Source organism: Neophocaena asiaeorientalis, unplaced genomic scaffold (genome assembly GCF_003031525.2).
Source record: "Neophocaena asiaeorientalis asiaeorientalis breed wild unplaced genomic scaffold, Neophocaena_asiaeorientalis_V1.1 scaffold86, whole genome shotgun sequence".
NCBI classification, from domain to species: Eukaryota; Metazoa; Chordata; class Mammalia; order Artiodactyla; family Phocoenidae; genus Neophocaena; species Neophocaena asiaeorientalis.
This window is the reverse complement of record NW_020175039.1, coordinates 5,369,239-5,383,211: the sequence shown is the minus strand read 5'-3', so window position 1 is coordinate 5,383,211 and position 13,973 is coordinate 5,369,239. Positions and strand designations below refer to the sequence as shown.

General features: G+C 44.8%; 1 protein-coding gene across 1 annotated transcript in view; it reads right to left on the bottom strand.

Annotated features, from left to right (window-relative positions):
- Positions 1 to 13,973, bottom strand: part of CFAP65 (cilia and flagella associated protein 65) — a 54,013-nt gene that overhangs the window by 26,955 nt on the left and 13,085 nt on the right. The window contains exons 2-8 of the mRNA XM_024763141.1: positions 11,660 to 11,712; positions 9,807 to 9,857; positions 9,275 to 9,493; positions 7,200 to 7,384; positions 1,093 to 1,195; positions 446 to 612; positions 58 to 257 (exon numbers count right to left, since the gene is read on the bottom strand). Coding sequence (XP_024618909.1) covers positions 58 to 257; positions 446 to 612; positions 1,093 to 1,195; positions 7,200 to 7,384; positions 9,275 to 9,493; positions 9,807 to 9,857; positions 11,660 to 11,712 — 978 coding nt within the window. The remainder of the gene's footprint in view (positions 1 to 57; positions 258 to 445; positions 613 to 1,092; positions 1,196 to 7,199; positions 7,385 to 9,274; positions 9,494 to 9,806; positions 9,858 to 11,659; positions 11,713 to 13,973) is intronic.

The window sequence follows — 13,973 nt, the reverse complement described above, 5'->3', positions numbered from 1 at the left end:
GAGGGGCACACTGCGGCTTCGATCCCTGCAGAGGATGGGTGAGAGGTCGGGCCTCACCCACAGCCTGCAGCTGGATGCTGCTCTTCTGCTTGCTCCCCTCCCCGTACCAGCACGTGGCCTGAACGTCATAGATGACAGCCATAAGGGGCTGAAAGGTCACCGTGATCCGGCAGGCCTGGCCTGGCTCCAGCAGCCCCGTGGTCGGCAATATCTGGAATGGGCTGGGGGACTCCCAGGTGAAGAAGGTGGGCAGGTCCCTGGAGGGGGTGGGCAGGTTAGAGCCACTGGGCTAACTGACCACTGCCCCTGCTTTAGAAAGGCTGGGATGCCCCCTTTACTCCCCCTATCCTCTTCCACCATCACACAGGCCAGTCTCTCCTGCTCCCAGGAACCCTCCTCACAGTTCTCACTCTTCCCACCTCTGAGCCTCAGCCATGGCCCTCACCCCGTGTTGTCCAGACAGAACCAGGCCTCGGCCATGTCCCCCATGGCACACATGGGCAACTGCAGGGACGGTGGGCAGATCAGATTGTGACAGGGCAGGGTGGCTCTCAGGTCCACACAGAACATCCCCTCTGCTTTCTCAAACCACAGCTGGTCCACGTACTCCTTCTGCAGTGTGGGGGCAGGGAGACAGAGGCCCTGGTTGATCAGTGGTACCCGGGTGGTACTCAAGGACCACTCACCTGACCCCAGCCCTTGGCCATCCCCTCAACACAACTGCTGAGGGCTGGGCTGGGCTATGGCCCTCCATCTCAGTCTCTGAAGAGAGGGTCAGTTACTTGTGTTCCAGTACCATCTTGGTCTCAGAGATGTAGGGCTTCTTTTGTGAGGAACAAAGTATTTGGGGAAACATTTTGAGAGAAGGAAGAGCCCAAGGAATATAGTGCTTTCTGATGGCCAACACAGTAGCACAGCCTTTTCCCCCAACAACATCCAACTGGGAAGCCCCCTCTATCTAATGAGTTTTGGCTCCAGCTGGTGGGATGTAGGTGTGGTGGGAGAGCTCCTCGCTGCTCTGCCCTACATCCTGCTCTGAGGTCACTGTGCCTGTGTCCCTCCCTGCCCTCCGCTCACCATGGCAGACCTTACCTCCTCCAGGGGCCGGAAGATGATTGGGAGTGAGAGGGTTATGCCTGGGCTCAGGAAGATGGGCTGGGGGATGACCGTGAAGAAGAATTTGGTCTTGGGGGGCCTGTGGGAAGAAGCCAGAGGATAAGCACTTCAGGATCGGAAAACTAGGAGAGGCAGAAAGATTAGGGAAGATTCTGGAAAGCCAAACAGACTTGAATCCGTGGGACCATGGAAGGAGAAACACAGGTGTTCTGTCATAGGAGGAACTGTCTCCCTCATCCTACCACTTCTCTTGCAGACCTTCACTCTCGGATGTCAGAGCACTGAATGAAAAGATACAGGGCCAAGGGAGCAGCACTTGTACCTCAGATGCACATGGTGGTCAGTGGGGTCTGGGATGGGGAAGGCTGCCCTGATTTAACCAAATCCCTGAGCACTTAGCTGGGGGAAACCAAAGCTGAGAACAGAGGTGCCAGGGATGCATTTCCAAGCAGAGATCTTGGCACAGCTGTAGAGTTCCAGAGTGGGTCAAAACTATAGATTCTGCAGACTTCAAAAATACTAATAGGGGACTTCCCTGGCGGTGTAGTGGTTAAGAACCTGCCTGCCAATGCAGGGGACACGGGTTCGAGGCTGGTCTGGGAAGATCCCACATGCTGTGGAGCAACTAAGCCCGTGTGCCACAACTACCCGCCTGCGCTCTAGAGCCCGTAAGCCACAACTACTGAGCCCGTGCGCCACAACTACTGAGCCCGTGCGCCACAACTACTGAGCCCGTGTGCCACAACTACTGAAGCCTGTGCACCTACAGCCTGCGCTCTGCAACAAGAGAAGCCATGAGAAGCACGCGCACCGCAATCAAGAGTAGCCCCCGCTCATCCCAACTAGAGAAAGCCCACGCGCAGCAACAAAGACCCAATGCAGCCAAAAATAAATAAATAAATTTATTTATTTTAAAAAATACATTAATAAGAGGCCAATATTATCAAAAAATCTATAGCAATAAGTTCAGATAAAATAAACATATTCCTAGGAATGTATAATTGACCAAAACTGTCTCAAGAATTATACATTTTATGGCCACCCTTTCTAAAAGTATCCAAAAAATTGAATAAATAGTCAAAAATCTTCCCACAAAGAAAACACCAGGCCAGATGGCTTCCCAGCAAGTAGTACCAAGCATCTGATAATCCTTGTCTTCTCTTCCCAACAGCAGAAAACAAGGAAACCCTCCCCACCATATTCTATGAATCCATCATAACGTTGTTATCAAACCCTGACAGTTATGAGAAGAAAGGAAAATTACAGGCTAATATCACCCATAAACAAAATATTGGCAGAAAGAATTTAGCAATCTGTATAAAAAGAATACTCAATCATGACCAAGTTGGGCTTATTCTAGGAATACACAGTTGGTGTAACATTAAAAAAATCAGTTAATGTAATTCACCATATTAACAAATTAAGAGAGAAAAAAATCAAATGATCGTCTCAATAAAGAAAAATATTCAACTTCAACATATGTTTATGACAAAAAGTCTCAGCAACCTAGAAATAGAAGGAAACTTCCTTAACCTGATAAAGTCTAAAAAAAAAAAGAAAGAAAAAACTACAGGAACCATCCAAATTAATGGTGAAACACTGGAATCTTTCATGCTGAGATCATGAACAAAACAATGATGCCTTCTATAAGAGCTTCTGTTCAACACTTTCCTTTTCAACAGTGCAGTAAGGAAAGACAAAGAAAGAAAGGAGATAGGGTTAGAAAGGAAGGAAAAATGCCATTTTCGTATAAGATATGAATGTGTATGTGGAAAAAAAGAATTAACAAATACATTATTAGAGTTAACGAGAGAACTTACCAAGGTTTCTGGGCACAAGATTATGGACAAAACATCCATATTTTTTAAAAATGACTTTCTATAAAGCCAGGAACAAGCAGAAAATGAAACAACTTTAAAAGAGATCATACTCAGCATCATCAAAAATATAAAACACTTAGGGATAAATCTAACTAAAGATGTGTAAGACATCTACAGAGAAATATCTATATTTTATTGAGAGACATGAATGAAGACCTAAAGAAATATAAAGATAAACCATGAGTCATGAAAGATAAAAACTGTCATGAAAGACTCAGTTTGGAATGACATCAAGTCTCCCCAAATTAACCTATAGTTTCAAATAAATCCCAATCAAAATCTCAAAAAGTAGTTTATGTGTGTGTGATAAGCTGATTTGAAGACATATATGAAAGTTCAACAGCCCAAGGATAGCCAAGACAATCCTGAATAAGAATGAAGTTGGAAGACTTACACTACAAGATATTCAACATTTATTATAAGCTCTAATAATTAATTCAGGATGATATTTATTGGCCCAGGGAAAGACAAATAGAGCAAGGGAACAAAACAGAGTTCAGAAATGGATCCATACATATATGGACACTTGATATACATCAGTGGTGAGGGAGATCATCAGGGAAGGTATGAACTTTTCAGTGAATGGTGTTGGGACAACTGGACATTTGGTTGAGGAAAAAAAATGTCATTGGATCGCTGCTTGAAACCATTCACAAAAATCAATTCCATATAGATAAAAGACAAATATTAAAGGCAAAATTATAGTCTTTAGAAGATACTATAAGAGAATATCTTCATGACCTAGGTAAGGGTAGAGAAAAACTTCTTAAACAAGATACAAAAAAGCGTCAACCATAAAAGAAAAATATTGGTACATTTGATTCCTTTGAAATTAAGAAATTCTTTTCTTCAAAAGACATGATAGAGTAAAAGACAAGTCACAAAGTGGGAGAAAATATTCACAACACAGAACTGACAAAGGATTAGTATCCTCAACAAGAATTTCTATTTAAAAAAGACATTATAAGGGCAGACAGCAGAAGCAAGAAGAACTACAATCCTGCAGCCTGTGGAACAAAAACCATATTCACAGAAAGATAGACAAGATGAAAAGGCAGAGAGCTATGAACCAGATGAAGGAACAAAATAAAACCCCAGAAAAACAACTAAATGAAGTGGAGATAGGCAACCTTCCAGAAAAAGAATTCAGAATAATGATAGTGAAGATGATCCAGGACCTCGGAAAAAGAATGGAGACAAAGATCGAGAAGATGCAAGAAATGTTTATCAAAGACCTAGAAGAATTACAGAACAAACAAACAGAGATGAACAATACAATAACTGAAATGAAAACTACACTAGAAGGAAACAATAGCAGAATAACTGAGGCAGAAGAATGGATAAATGACCTGGACGACAGAATGGTGGAATTCACTGCTGCAGAACGGAATAAAGAAACAAGAATGAAAAGAAATGAAGACAGCCTGAGACCTCTGGGACAACATCAAACGCAACAACATTTGCATTATAGGAGTCCCAGAAGGAGAAGAGAGAGAGAAAGGACCCAAGAAAATATTTGAAGAGATTATAGTCGAAAACTTTCCTAACATGGGAAAAGAAATAGCCACCCAGGTCCAGGAAGCGCAGAGAGTCCCATACGGGTTAAACCCAAGGAGAAACACTCTGAGACACATAGTAATCAAACTGGCAAAAATTAAAGACAAATAAAAAGTATTGAAAGCAGCAAGGGAAAACGACAAATAACATACAAGGGAACTCCCATAAGGTTAACAGCTGATTTCTCAGCAGAAACTCTGCAAGCCAGAAGGGAGTGGCATGATATACTTAAAGTGATGAAAGGGAAGAACCTACAACCAAGATTACTCTACCCAGCAAGGATCTCATCCAGATTTGATGGAGAAATCAAAAGCTTTACAGACAAGCAAAAGCTAAGAGAATTCAGCACCACCAAACCAGCTCTACAACAAATGCTAAAGGAACTTCTCTAACTGGGAAACACAAGAGAAGAAAAGAACCTAAAAAAAAAAAAACCAACCCAAAACAATTAAGAAAATGGTCATTAGAAACAAAGAAAACAATAGCCAAGATCAATAAAACTAAAAGCTGGTTCTTTGAGAAGATAAACAAAGTTGATAAAACATTAGCCAGATTCATCAAGAAAAAGAGGGAGAGGACTCAAATCAATAAAATTAGGAATGAAAACGGAGAAGTTACAACAGACACTGCAGAAATATAGAGCATCCTAATTGGATCTAGAGACTGTCATACAGAGTGAAGTAAGTCAGAAAGAGAAAAACAAATATCGTATATTAACGCATGTATGTGGAACCTAGAAAAATGGTACAGATGAACCGGTTTGCAGGGCAGAAGTTGAGACACTGATGTAGAGAACAAACGTATGGACACCAAGGGTTGGGAAAGCCGTGGCGGGGGGGATTGTGGTGTGCTGAATTGGGCGATTGGGATTGACATGTATACACTGATGTGTATAAAATTGATGACTAATAAGAACCTGCTGTATAAAAAAATAAATAAAATTAAATTAAAAAAAAAGGAAAAGACAATCTAGCACAGCAAAGGAAACCATAAACAAAATGAAAAAACAACCCACAGAATGGGAGAAAATATTTGCAAATGAACTGACCGACAAGGGATTAATCTCCCAAATATACAAAAGGCTCATGCAGCTCAATATTGAAAAAGCAAACATCCAATCAAAAAATGGGCAGAAGATCTAAAAAGACATTTCTCCAAGGAAGACATACAGATGGCCAAGAGGCACATGAAAAGATGCTCAACATCACTAATTATTAGAGAAATGCAAATCAAAACTACAGTGAGGTATCCCCTCATACCAGTCAGAATGGCCATCATCAAAAAGTCTGCAAACAATACATGCTGGGGAGGGTGTGGAGAAAAGGGAACCTTCCTATACTGTTAGTGGGAATGTAAATTGATACAACCATTATGGAGAACAGTATGGAGTTTCCTTAAAAAACTAAAAATAGAGCTGCCGTACGGTCAAGCAATCCCACTCTTGGGCATATATCCGGAGAAAACCATAATGCGAAAAGATACATACACCCCAATGTTCATTGCAGCACTATTTACAATAGCCAGGACATAGAAGCAACCTAAATGTCCATTGACAGAGAAATGGATAAAGAAGATGTGGTACACATATATACAATGGAATATTACTCAGCCATAAAAAAGAATGAAATAACGCCATTTGCAGCAACATGGATGGACCTAGAGAATATAATGCTTAGCGAAATAAGTCAGACAGAGAAAGACAAATTCTGTATGATATCACTTATATGTGCAATCTAAAAAATAAAACAAATGAATGTATATAGCAAAACAGAAACAAACTCACAGATATAGAAAACAAACCAGTGGTTACCAGTGGGGAGAGGGAAGTGGGGAGGGGCAAGATAGGGACATGGGAGACATATACAGTCCCAAACTGGAAACAACCCAAACGTCCCTTAACAGAAGAATGCGTGAATATGGAGAAGCATACATTGGACTATTATACTGTGATGAAAAAGGATGAACTATATCTGCATGTGGATGAGTCTTACGAACATTACTGAGCAAAATAAAAGTGTAACAGGGCCTTCCCTGGTGGCACAGTGGTTGAGAGTCCGCCTGCCGAGGCAGGGGATACGGGTTCGTGCCCCGGTCCGGGAAGATCCCACATGCCGCGGAGCAGCTGGGCCCATGAGCCATGGCCGCTGAGCCTGTGCGTCCGGAGCCTGTGCTCCGCAACGGGAGAGGCCACAACAATGAGAGGCCCGTGTACCGCAAAAAAAAAAAAAAATTGTGTAACAAAGTATACCATGTTATCCCGCTTATATAAAGTTCATAAGGAGGAAAAATTAAACTATAACATTTAGGGATACAAACATAAGTGGTAAAACCTTTTGAGAAAAACAAGAAAATCATTATCATGAAAGACAAGGTATTGGTTGCCTTTATGGGTAGGGAAGGTGTTCCAATGCAGGGGACACATAGTGGGAGAAGGTGAGCTTCAGACACTGTTAGTATTCCATTATTTAATCTGGTCACAATTATTCAACAATTATTCAAATTGTACTCTCAACAATTATTCAAGCTGTACATGTTTTATATACTCTTCTGGTTTTATATGACATTTTAAAAGTGTGTTTTTTAAGAGTGGCTGCTTTGGGGGCTTGAAGGCTCAGGGGCTTAGTCTCTGATCGCTCATACTGGTACCTGTACTTTATCTTCTGGATTTTCAAGGATAGATTTTTCAGAACTAGGTTCTTGGTGATCTCCTTCCCCAACTCCCAGCCTTTCCACTGAAGCTCCTCAGCCACCTCAATGCCCCAGATGACCCTCTTCTTCACTTTGTCCTGCTTCTTTGGGAAGCACTTCTGAGTATCCATGGAACTGGCAGGCTGTCTGGTCGGCAGGGAGAAAGGGGAGAAGCAAGTGGGATAGGATTCAAAGACCCAGAGAATGGGCAAAGATCTCCCCACCTCCAGAAAGTAATGAATCACACCACTCTTCACCCCTGGGGGATGGTCTGGAGAGAGAAGGTGAGGGGCGGGTAGGCGAGTCAGATATTACCTCTTCTGAGGTCACTGGAATGGGTTTCCAACTAGATTCCCAGAGACCCTGCCCATGAAGCCTTCCCTGGCCACCGCACGGGCCATTCCACCTGGCACACTCAGCAGCCTTAGCCTCCCTGTTGTGCTCCTCAGTGTGCCCTCAGATCCCGGCCTGTTCAGATGCTGCCTCCTCCTCCTCTGCCTGCCATCCTACCCCTTCGCCACAGAAGCCTCTCCTAGTTGGAGTGGTATATCCCCGGCACTTTTCCAGAGCACAGGGATACACCACCATTCCCTCTCCCAACCCTCACCTAGCTGGTAGAGCAGAAGAAAGAGCCAATTTGCCTGCGACCAACCCGCACCTCGTGCCTTGACTTCGAGACCATCCCAAGCACTTCTCCTAATGATGCTAGAGGTTCGCTATGCCAACGCTTCTTGTCTGCAATGGAAAATCCTTTCATAGGTGAATCCCTAGCCCCTATCTATCCGAGGAGGGAGGGAGATGGAAAAATCCCTGGGGTGGCAAGATGGCAGAAGGATGAAACAGGTGCCTCTTCCTACCAGTCATCGCTCTGAAAGTAAATTCACTGCCATTTAACTTTATCTTTGACCAAGTATTGTTTTTATGTCATTACATAACATAAGGATATATTTATCTCTTCGACAGATATTTGTTGACTACCTATGATGCAATGGACATTGTATTAGGTGCCAGGACTATAAAAGTGAACAGGACTGGCAAATCCCTTCTTTCTTGGAACTATATCTCAGTTTATAGAGAGTGTCGGATGGCCTGATCTGCCCATGGAGGAAAGGTGACTTGGGTGAGCAAGGATCATTTATTATAAATATCAATTGGTGCATCAGTTAGGGTCCAACCAGGAAAACAGAAGCCACTCCGGGTGTTTAAAATAAGGAATTTAATGCACAGCCAGGGGATAGTGCAGTAACCCCAAAGTTAACAACATCAAGAAGCTGCCACCACATGTAGGTTAGGGGAAGTGGTGGGGTTCTCAGAGCCCAGAGGCCTGTCTGGTGGGGACTGGAGTCACAGGGAGATGCAGCTGCTGATGGAGACACTGTCAAAAGCAGAGAGGGAAGAAGATAAATAGCCTGGCTTCTCCCTTCCTCCCAACTTCCAATCTCCTGCCAGCTCAGAGCAGAGCGGGGAAGGGCAGTGAGTGAATCTGTGAGCAAACTGGGCCAGAATGGTACAGATGGAGGGGTGAGATGACCCTGGTCCACACAGAGGCAAATGCAACCACCATCACATCTAAGGAGACATGAGAATTCACAAATGATACAGACACATGCTGCACAAATGCAGTGAGACCCCATAGTTACATCCCTAGACAAGCACCCCACTGCCCTGGTCCTGCGCTATCACAGAGAGAGACCCCCGAGAGCTGCGAGAAGTAAACAACATCCATGCACTGGACAAACACAAAGCCCTAGGGCTCAAGACCAGAAGAGCTTTTTGAAGGAAGAGAGAACTACTGGCTACTCTATCAGCCCCCAACTGGCATCTCCCCAGCGTTCTCCCCGCTCCACCATCACGCTTACAGCTGCCACCACTCCAGTTAGCATAGGGCTCAATGTATGTAGGGTCTAGTACTGGAGTTTAGACAGGAGAGTGGGGTCGTCTCAGATTCCTACCCCCGCTGCCCTGCTGCCCATCTACCCTGCTTGGCCCTGCTCCACCCACTCCACCCGCCCCACACATGTCCTCACACAGGCACTAGCATTGCTGCTGCTGTAGGCACTCATGGCCACGCTGCTGCCAGTGATGGTGGGAAAGGCCACTGTGCTGGCACTCAGGCATGATCCGGAGTTCATGGTGTAGTCCCCACTGTCCTCATGAGGAGGCTTAGGGCTGCCCCGATGAGCATCCGGTGCCTGGAACACAAGTCCAAGGGAAGCTCTCTGGCTAAGACAGGAGTTCCTGCCAGTTGGGAGCTGGGAAGAGACCAGAGGGGAGGCAGGAGGGGCATGAAAAAGAGGAGTCAATGAAGAAGACTCACCACAGCCATCATTTTCATAGAGGGGTGTCTGCTTCCTAGCTCTGGCAACAGGTGTGAAGTAGCACCGTGAGGAACAAGACTGAATGCAAGATCCAGGGCTTTGTCTGGGAGCCTAGGGACTCACCATTCAGGAAAGGCCATTTGGAAAAGGGAACTGGGGATGAGGCCCAGGCAGCCCTGCTCTCCAAGGCTGCACTTGGCATTTCTCAGCAAGCCCCCAGTGAGTGCTACTGAAGCATTTGCATTACCTTTACTTGGCTTTTACTCTCTACTTCTTTCCTCTGAACGTGGCTTTCCTCCTGTGGGAAAAGGAATGAGAGTCAAAGAAGAAGCAAATGAGACTGGAGAATTCTTGGGCTTCTGGGTCTCCTCTATTAGTACACGACACGTAGTCCAGGTTTAAAGGAAGCATTCACTAAACTAATGACTCAGTCCAAATATAAATGAATCAACCTCTAAAACAGAGGGATCCACTGATAGACTGTGGCTGGAAGTTATATGCAAATACATGCAAATGTTATAGACAAATTATATGCAAAATGTCATGGGTTTGGGCATGTGCTCTTTTCCAGGGAGAGTGTCCACAGCTTTCACCAAATGCTCAAAAGGGTGCTTGGCCCTGCTCTAGGGGACACAGAAGTGTCCCAAACTGGCTCTGGCTCCCTCTCAAATCCCCCTTCCTTTAGCAAGCTTCCTTCAGCACATATACCCAGGTATGGCTACTATATTGGACAGCATCAATGTAATCCTTTTTTGAGCATGTATACCTTTTCTAAGACTACTCAGTATCCTAGCCCATCTCCTTGAATAGCAATCTCAAAAATAATAACAACTTCTAAGAACATTTACTAAGAACTTAGCATGTGCCAAGCAGTGTTGTAAGTCCTTCACATATATTTTAATTCTTACAACAATTTATGATTAAATGGAATTGTCTTTTATTTGGCCTAAAATTATCTCTCTTCAAGTCTGGGGTTCAGCTCCCTTTTACAACATATTATGCTTTAGTAAACAATTTCATGGTCGCCCTTTAGAAAGTTCCACGTTTCCATCAGACACTCTCCCATCCCCTCCCCACTACCCATTCAGAACAAAAGATTCTGTTGATGCACTTTTTCCTAATTGGCAACATGTCCAAACCCTCTGGAGGGGATTATCTTACATTCACTCATTCATTCATTCACAAGGCATTTACTGAGTGCCTGCTATGTACCAGTGCTAGGCACAGGACAGGACAGGCAAGGCTCCTACGTTTGGTTGTGAAGTGAACGTTCAGATGGAATCAAAGAAATGCAAGCTGGGGAGATAGGGAGGAAGGTCCCATTACTTCTCTGTTATTGGATGGCTTTGTAGTACTTCCCCGGCTCATTAATGCCTGTTACCTTAGGGGATTCTACAGACAGCCCCTGCCTCAAGGCTCTGAAAAAATTTCCAATCAACACTTGTAGAAAAAATGAGAGACAGTGGGATAGAAAGCTGGTCCAGACCAGGTCTTAGGGCTTAGAAGTGAGCACTGGTCCTGGAGCAAGAAAAGCTGGGTTGAAGCATCTGCTCAGATTCGTTTAAGATGGGCAAGTTTCTCCATCTCCTCAAGCCTCAGCCTCCTTACCTGTAAAATGAGGGTTATCATATTTCACAAAATTGATGTGAAGCTTGAAAGAAATAGAGATGTGAAAAAGCCCTAGACAAACCTATGTTACTATAATGAACAATTACAACTTCCACACTACCACGTGCTACTCTTCCAAAAGATTCACACATCTGCAATCATTGTGAGGACACTGGGCAAGGGAGGTGTTGTTTTAAATCTTTTTCTAATCTTGAGGATCTTAAAAAAATATCATCGGCTTCCTTTATTTGCCTAATTTCCAACCTAAAAATTCCTAAGATGACCAGTGTAAAAAGTGGCGGGTCGCCGAGTAGACGGAGGAAGAAAGAGGTAAAAAGAAGGAATAAAATATACTTAGAGCTGTTCCACCATCGTCTAAGAGATCCCCAGGCTGATCTCGCCCAAGTCTCAGTCCCTCCGGGCTCTCTGAAGGACACCGAGGGGACCCCTGGTTACGACTTCCCAAAGGAGACCGTCTCCCAAGACAGATACCTTCCCTGGCCACTCGCGCGGCTCCCCTCGGTCGCTTGGACCAACGCTCAGAACTCACACCGCCGCCATGTTGTCGTCTCTATAGATACAGGACGCGCAGGACACGGCGTCTCCTGGTATCCCAGGGCAACGACGGCTACCCGAAGGAGTCAAGGATCATAGAAGGCGAAAGCTCCGCCCAACTTTAACGCTCACCACCATTTTTTATTCTCCGACTTTCCCTGTTAGCAGTAACTGTCTTCTGCCAGTCGCAACACAGTTGTGACGTCCTCGCAATCCTGGCTTTAGTTGAAGACCAAATTCAGAGGAGGCTAGTACAAGGACTTGTCACACCAGTGGGAGTTGGTTTCTGTTCTTTTCTGATACCCCTCGGTGACATAGGATCAGAATTTCAACTGGAACTTTATTCTGTGATTGCAATTGTTAACTTAAAAGCAGCCGGTAGTTATTTCTTATTTGCATATTGCTTTTCAAATTAATTCCTCTTGCAGGTGGAAGAGAATGTGTTCTAGGCATTTTCTCCTAGCATTTCCTTCTGCCCAGCACTAACTCTTGAAGGGATCTGAAGGTGAATGTATGAAGAAGGCATTATTACACATAATATGGATTTTTGGAAGCCCATTAGTTCATTTGTTTGTATGTCCTTTGGGAGGAAGAGTCTCATTTGGTGAAGACTTTTTAGGTGGGTGAAGCTGAAAATCTCAGAGTTCATTCATGGGCAATTAAAGATGTTTCACTACCCAGGACAGTGATGGAGGTGGGTGTTGGGGGAGAGAACTTAGAGACTCTAGGGGTAAACCCAGAAAACAAACTCTCATTTTGGGAAAGTTGGAGTATATCTGTGAAAGGTGAAAGATAGACTCAGATGACAGTGTTGCCTGAGTTGGCCTGGGAGATCACATGGCCAGAGGCTGGCTGGATTAGAGGGAAGGGTCAGACCAGGGGGCCCATTAAGTTATGCCAGCACAGTTAGGTCTGGAGTTTTCTTGGGATCGAGGAATGTGGAACTCAGTAAGCTTTTCACTGGTTTTAATGTTATTCTCAGAATAGGAAACCTGTACTTTGGACGTTACCACTTTTATTTTGTTTGTGGTTTCTATAATGATTTCTTTTTTGTTTTTCTCTAAGCTCTTTTTGAAATAGTCATCCTGACTCAGCTGGATCTTAGGAACAGGGAAAGGGACCTGTTTGTCCATTCTTAGGCCAAATAGGGAGCAGTGACTCTGAGGACAAGGCTTGGTGGTGGCCTCAGGAATCCCAGCAAGAAAACCCTAAGGGGGTTAGGGTTAGAAAAGCTTATTCTACGGATTTCCCTGGTGGTCCAGTAGTTAAGACTCCATGCTCCCAATGCAGGGGGCCCAGGTTCGATCCCCGGTCAAGGAACTAGATCCCACATGTGGTAACTAAGAACCTGCATGCCGCAACTAAAGATTCTGCACGCCACAACGAAGATCCTGAGTGGCACAAATAGGACCTGGTGCAGCCAAATAAATAAATAAAGATTTTAAAGAAAAAAAGCTTATTCTAGGAGCCACACATCCTTGTGCCTCTTCACTGAAGGAGTATCCCTCCAGAGCTGGCCTGCTCAAACCTTGGTGGATTCTGGGCTTGAGACGGTGAGAAGGGATTCGTCGTTGGTCCTCTGTGGGCTCTACTTCTGCAAGTTTCTAGCTGCCTCCTGGGAGTTCTGCTGGTGAGTGACTTTGACTGGCATGGTGGACTCCCAGGGAGAGGCCCAAGCTGGACTTTGCCCCAGGAAGCAAACAGCATGGAAAGGGGTGTGGCAAGGCGTTGAACCCGAGGAAGGGAGAGAAAGTTGGGTTTGCCACTCATATCAGGATCCCGGAATGTGTGGGAAATAATGGGTGCTGGGTCCTGGTGACCGTCTCCTCCATGGACCCAAGAAAGACAACAGGGTGGTGCTATTCTGTTCAAGGCTATGAACAAGTGTGGGTGATGATTCAGTATACTGATGAAGACCAGGATGTGGAAGAAAGGGAGGAAAGAGGATGAGTAGGAGGACGCTGATGTTCCTGGCTGGAAGCAGAGGAGTGGGGGTAATAAAGATAAAGCACACTCCATGATCTGGGCTTCAGCACACACAAAAATGTCTTTTCTAAGCCTTTTTCCCATAGCCATCCCCCCGCCAGCCACGAAATACAGAAGACTCTGGGCTGGGAAATCAGGCAGACCTGAGATTGATCCTGATTGCCACTTACTGGCTGTATGACCTTGGGCAAGTCCCATGACCTCTCTGAGCCTCATCTTTTACCTGGGGATAATTATCAAAAGGCCTATGTAGGGACTGAGCGAT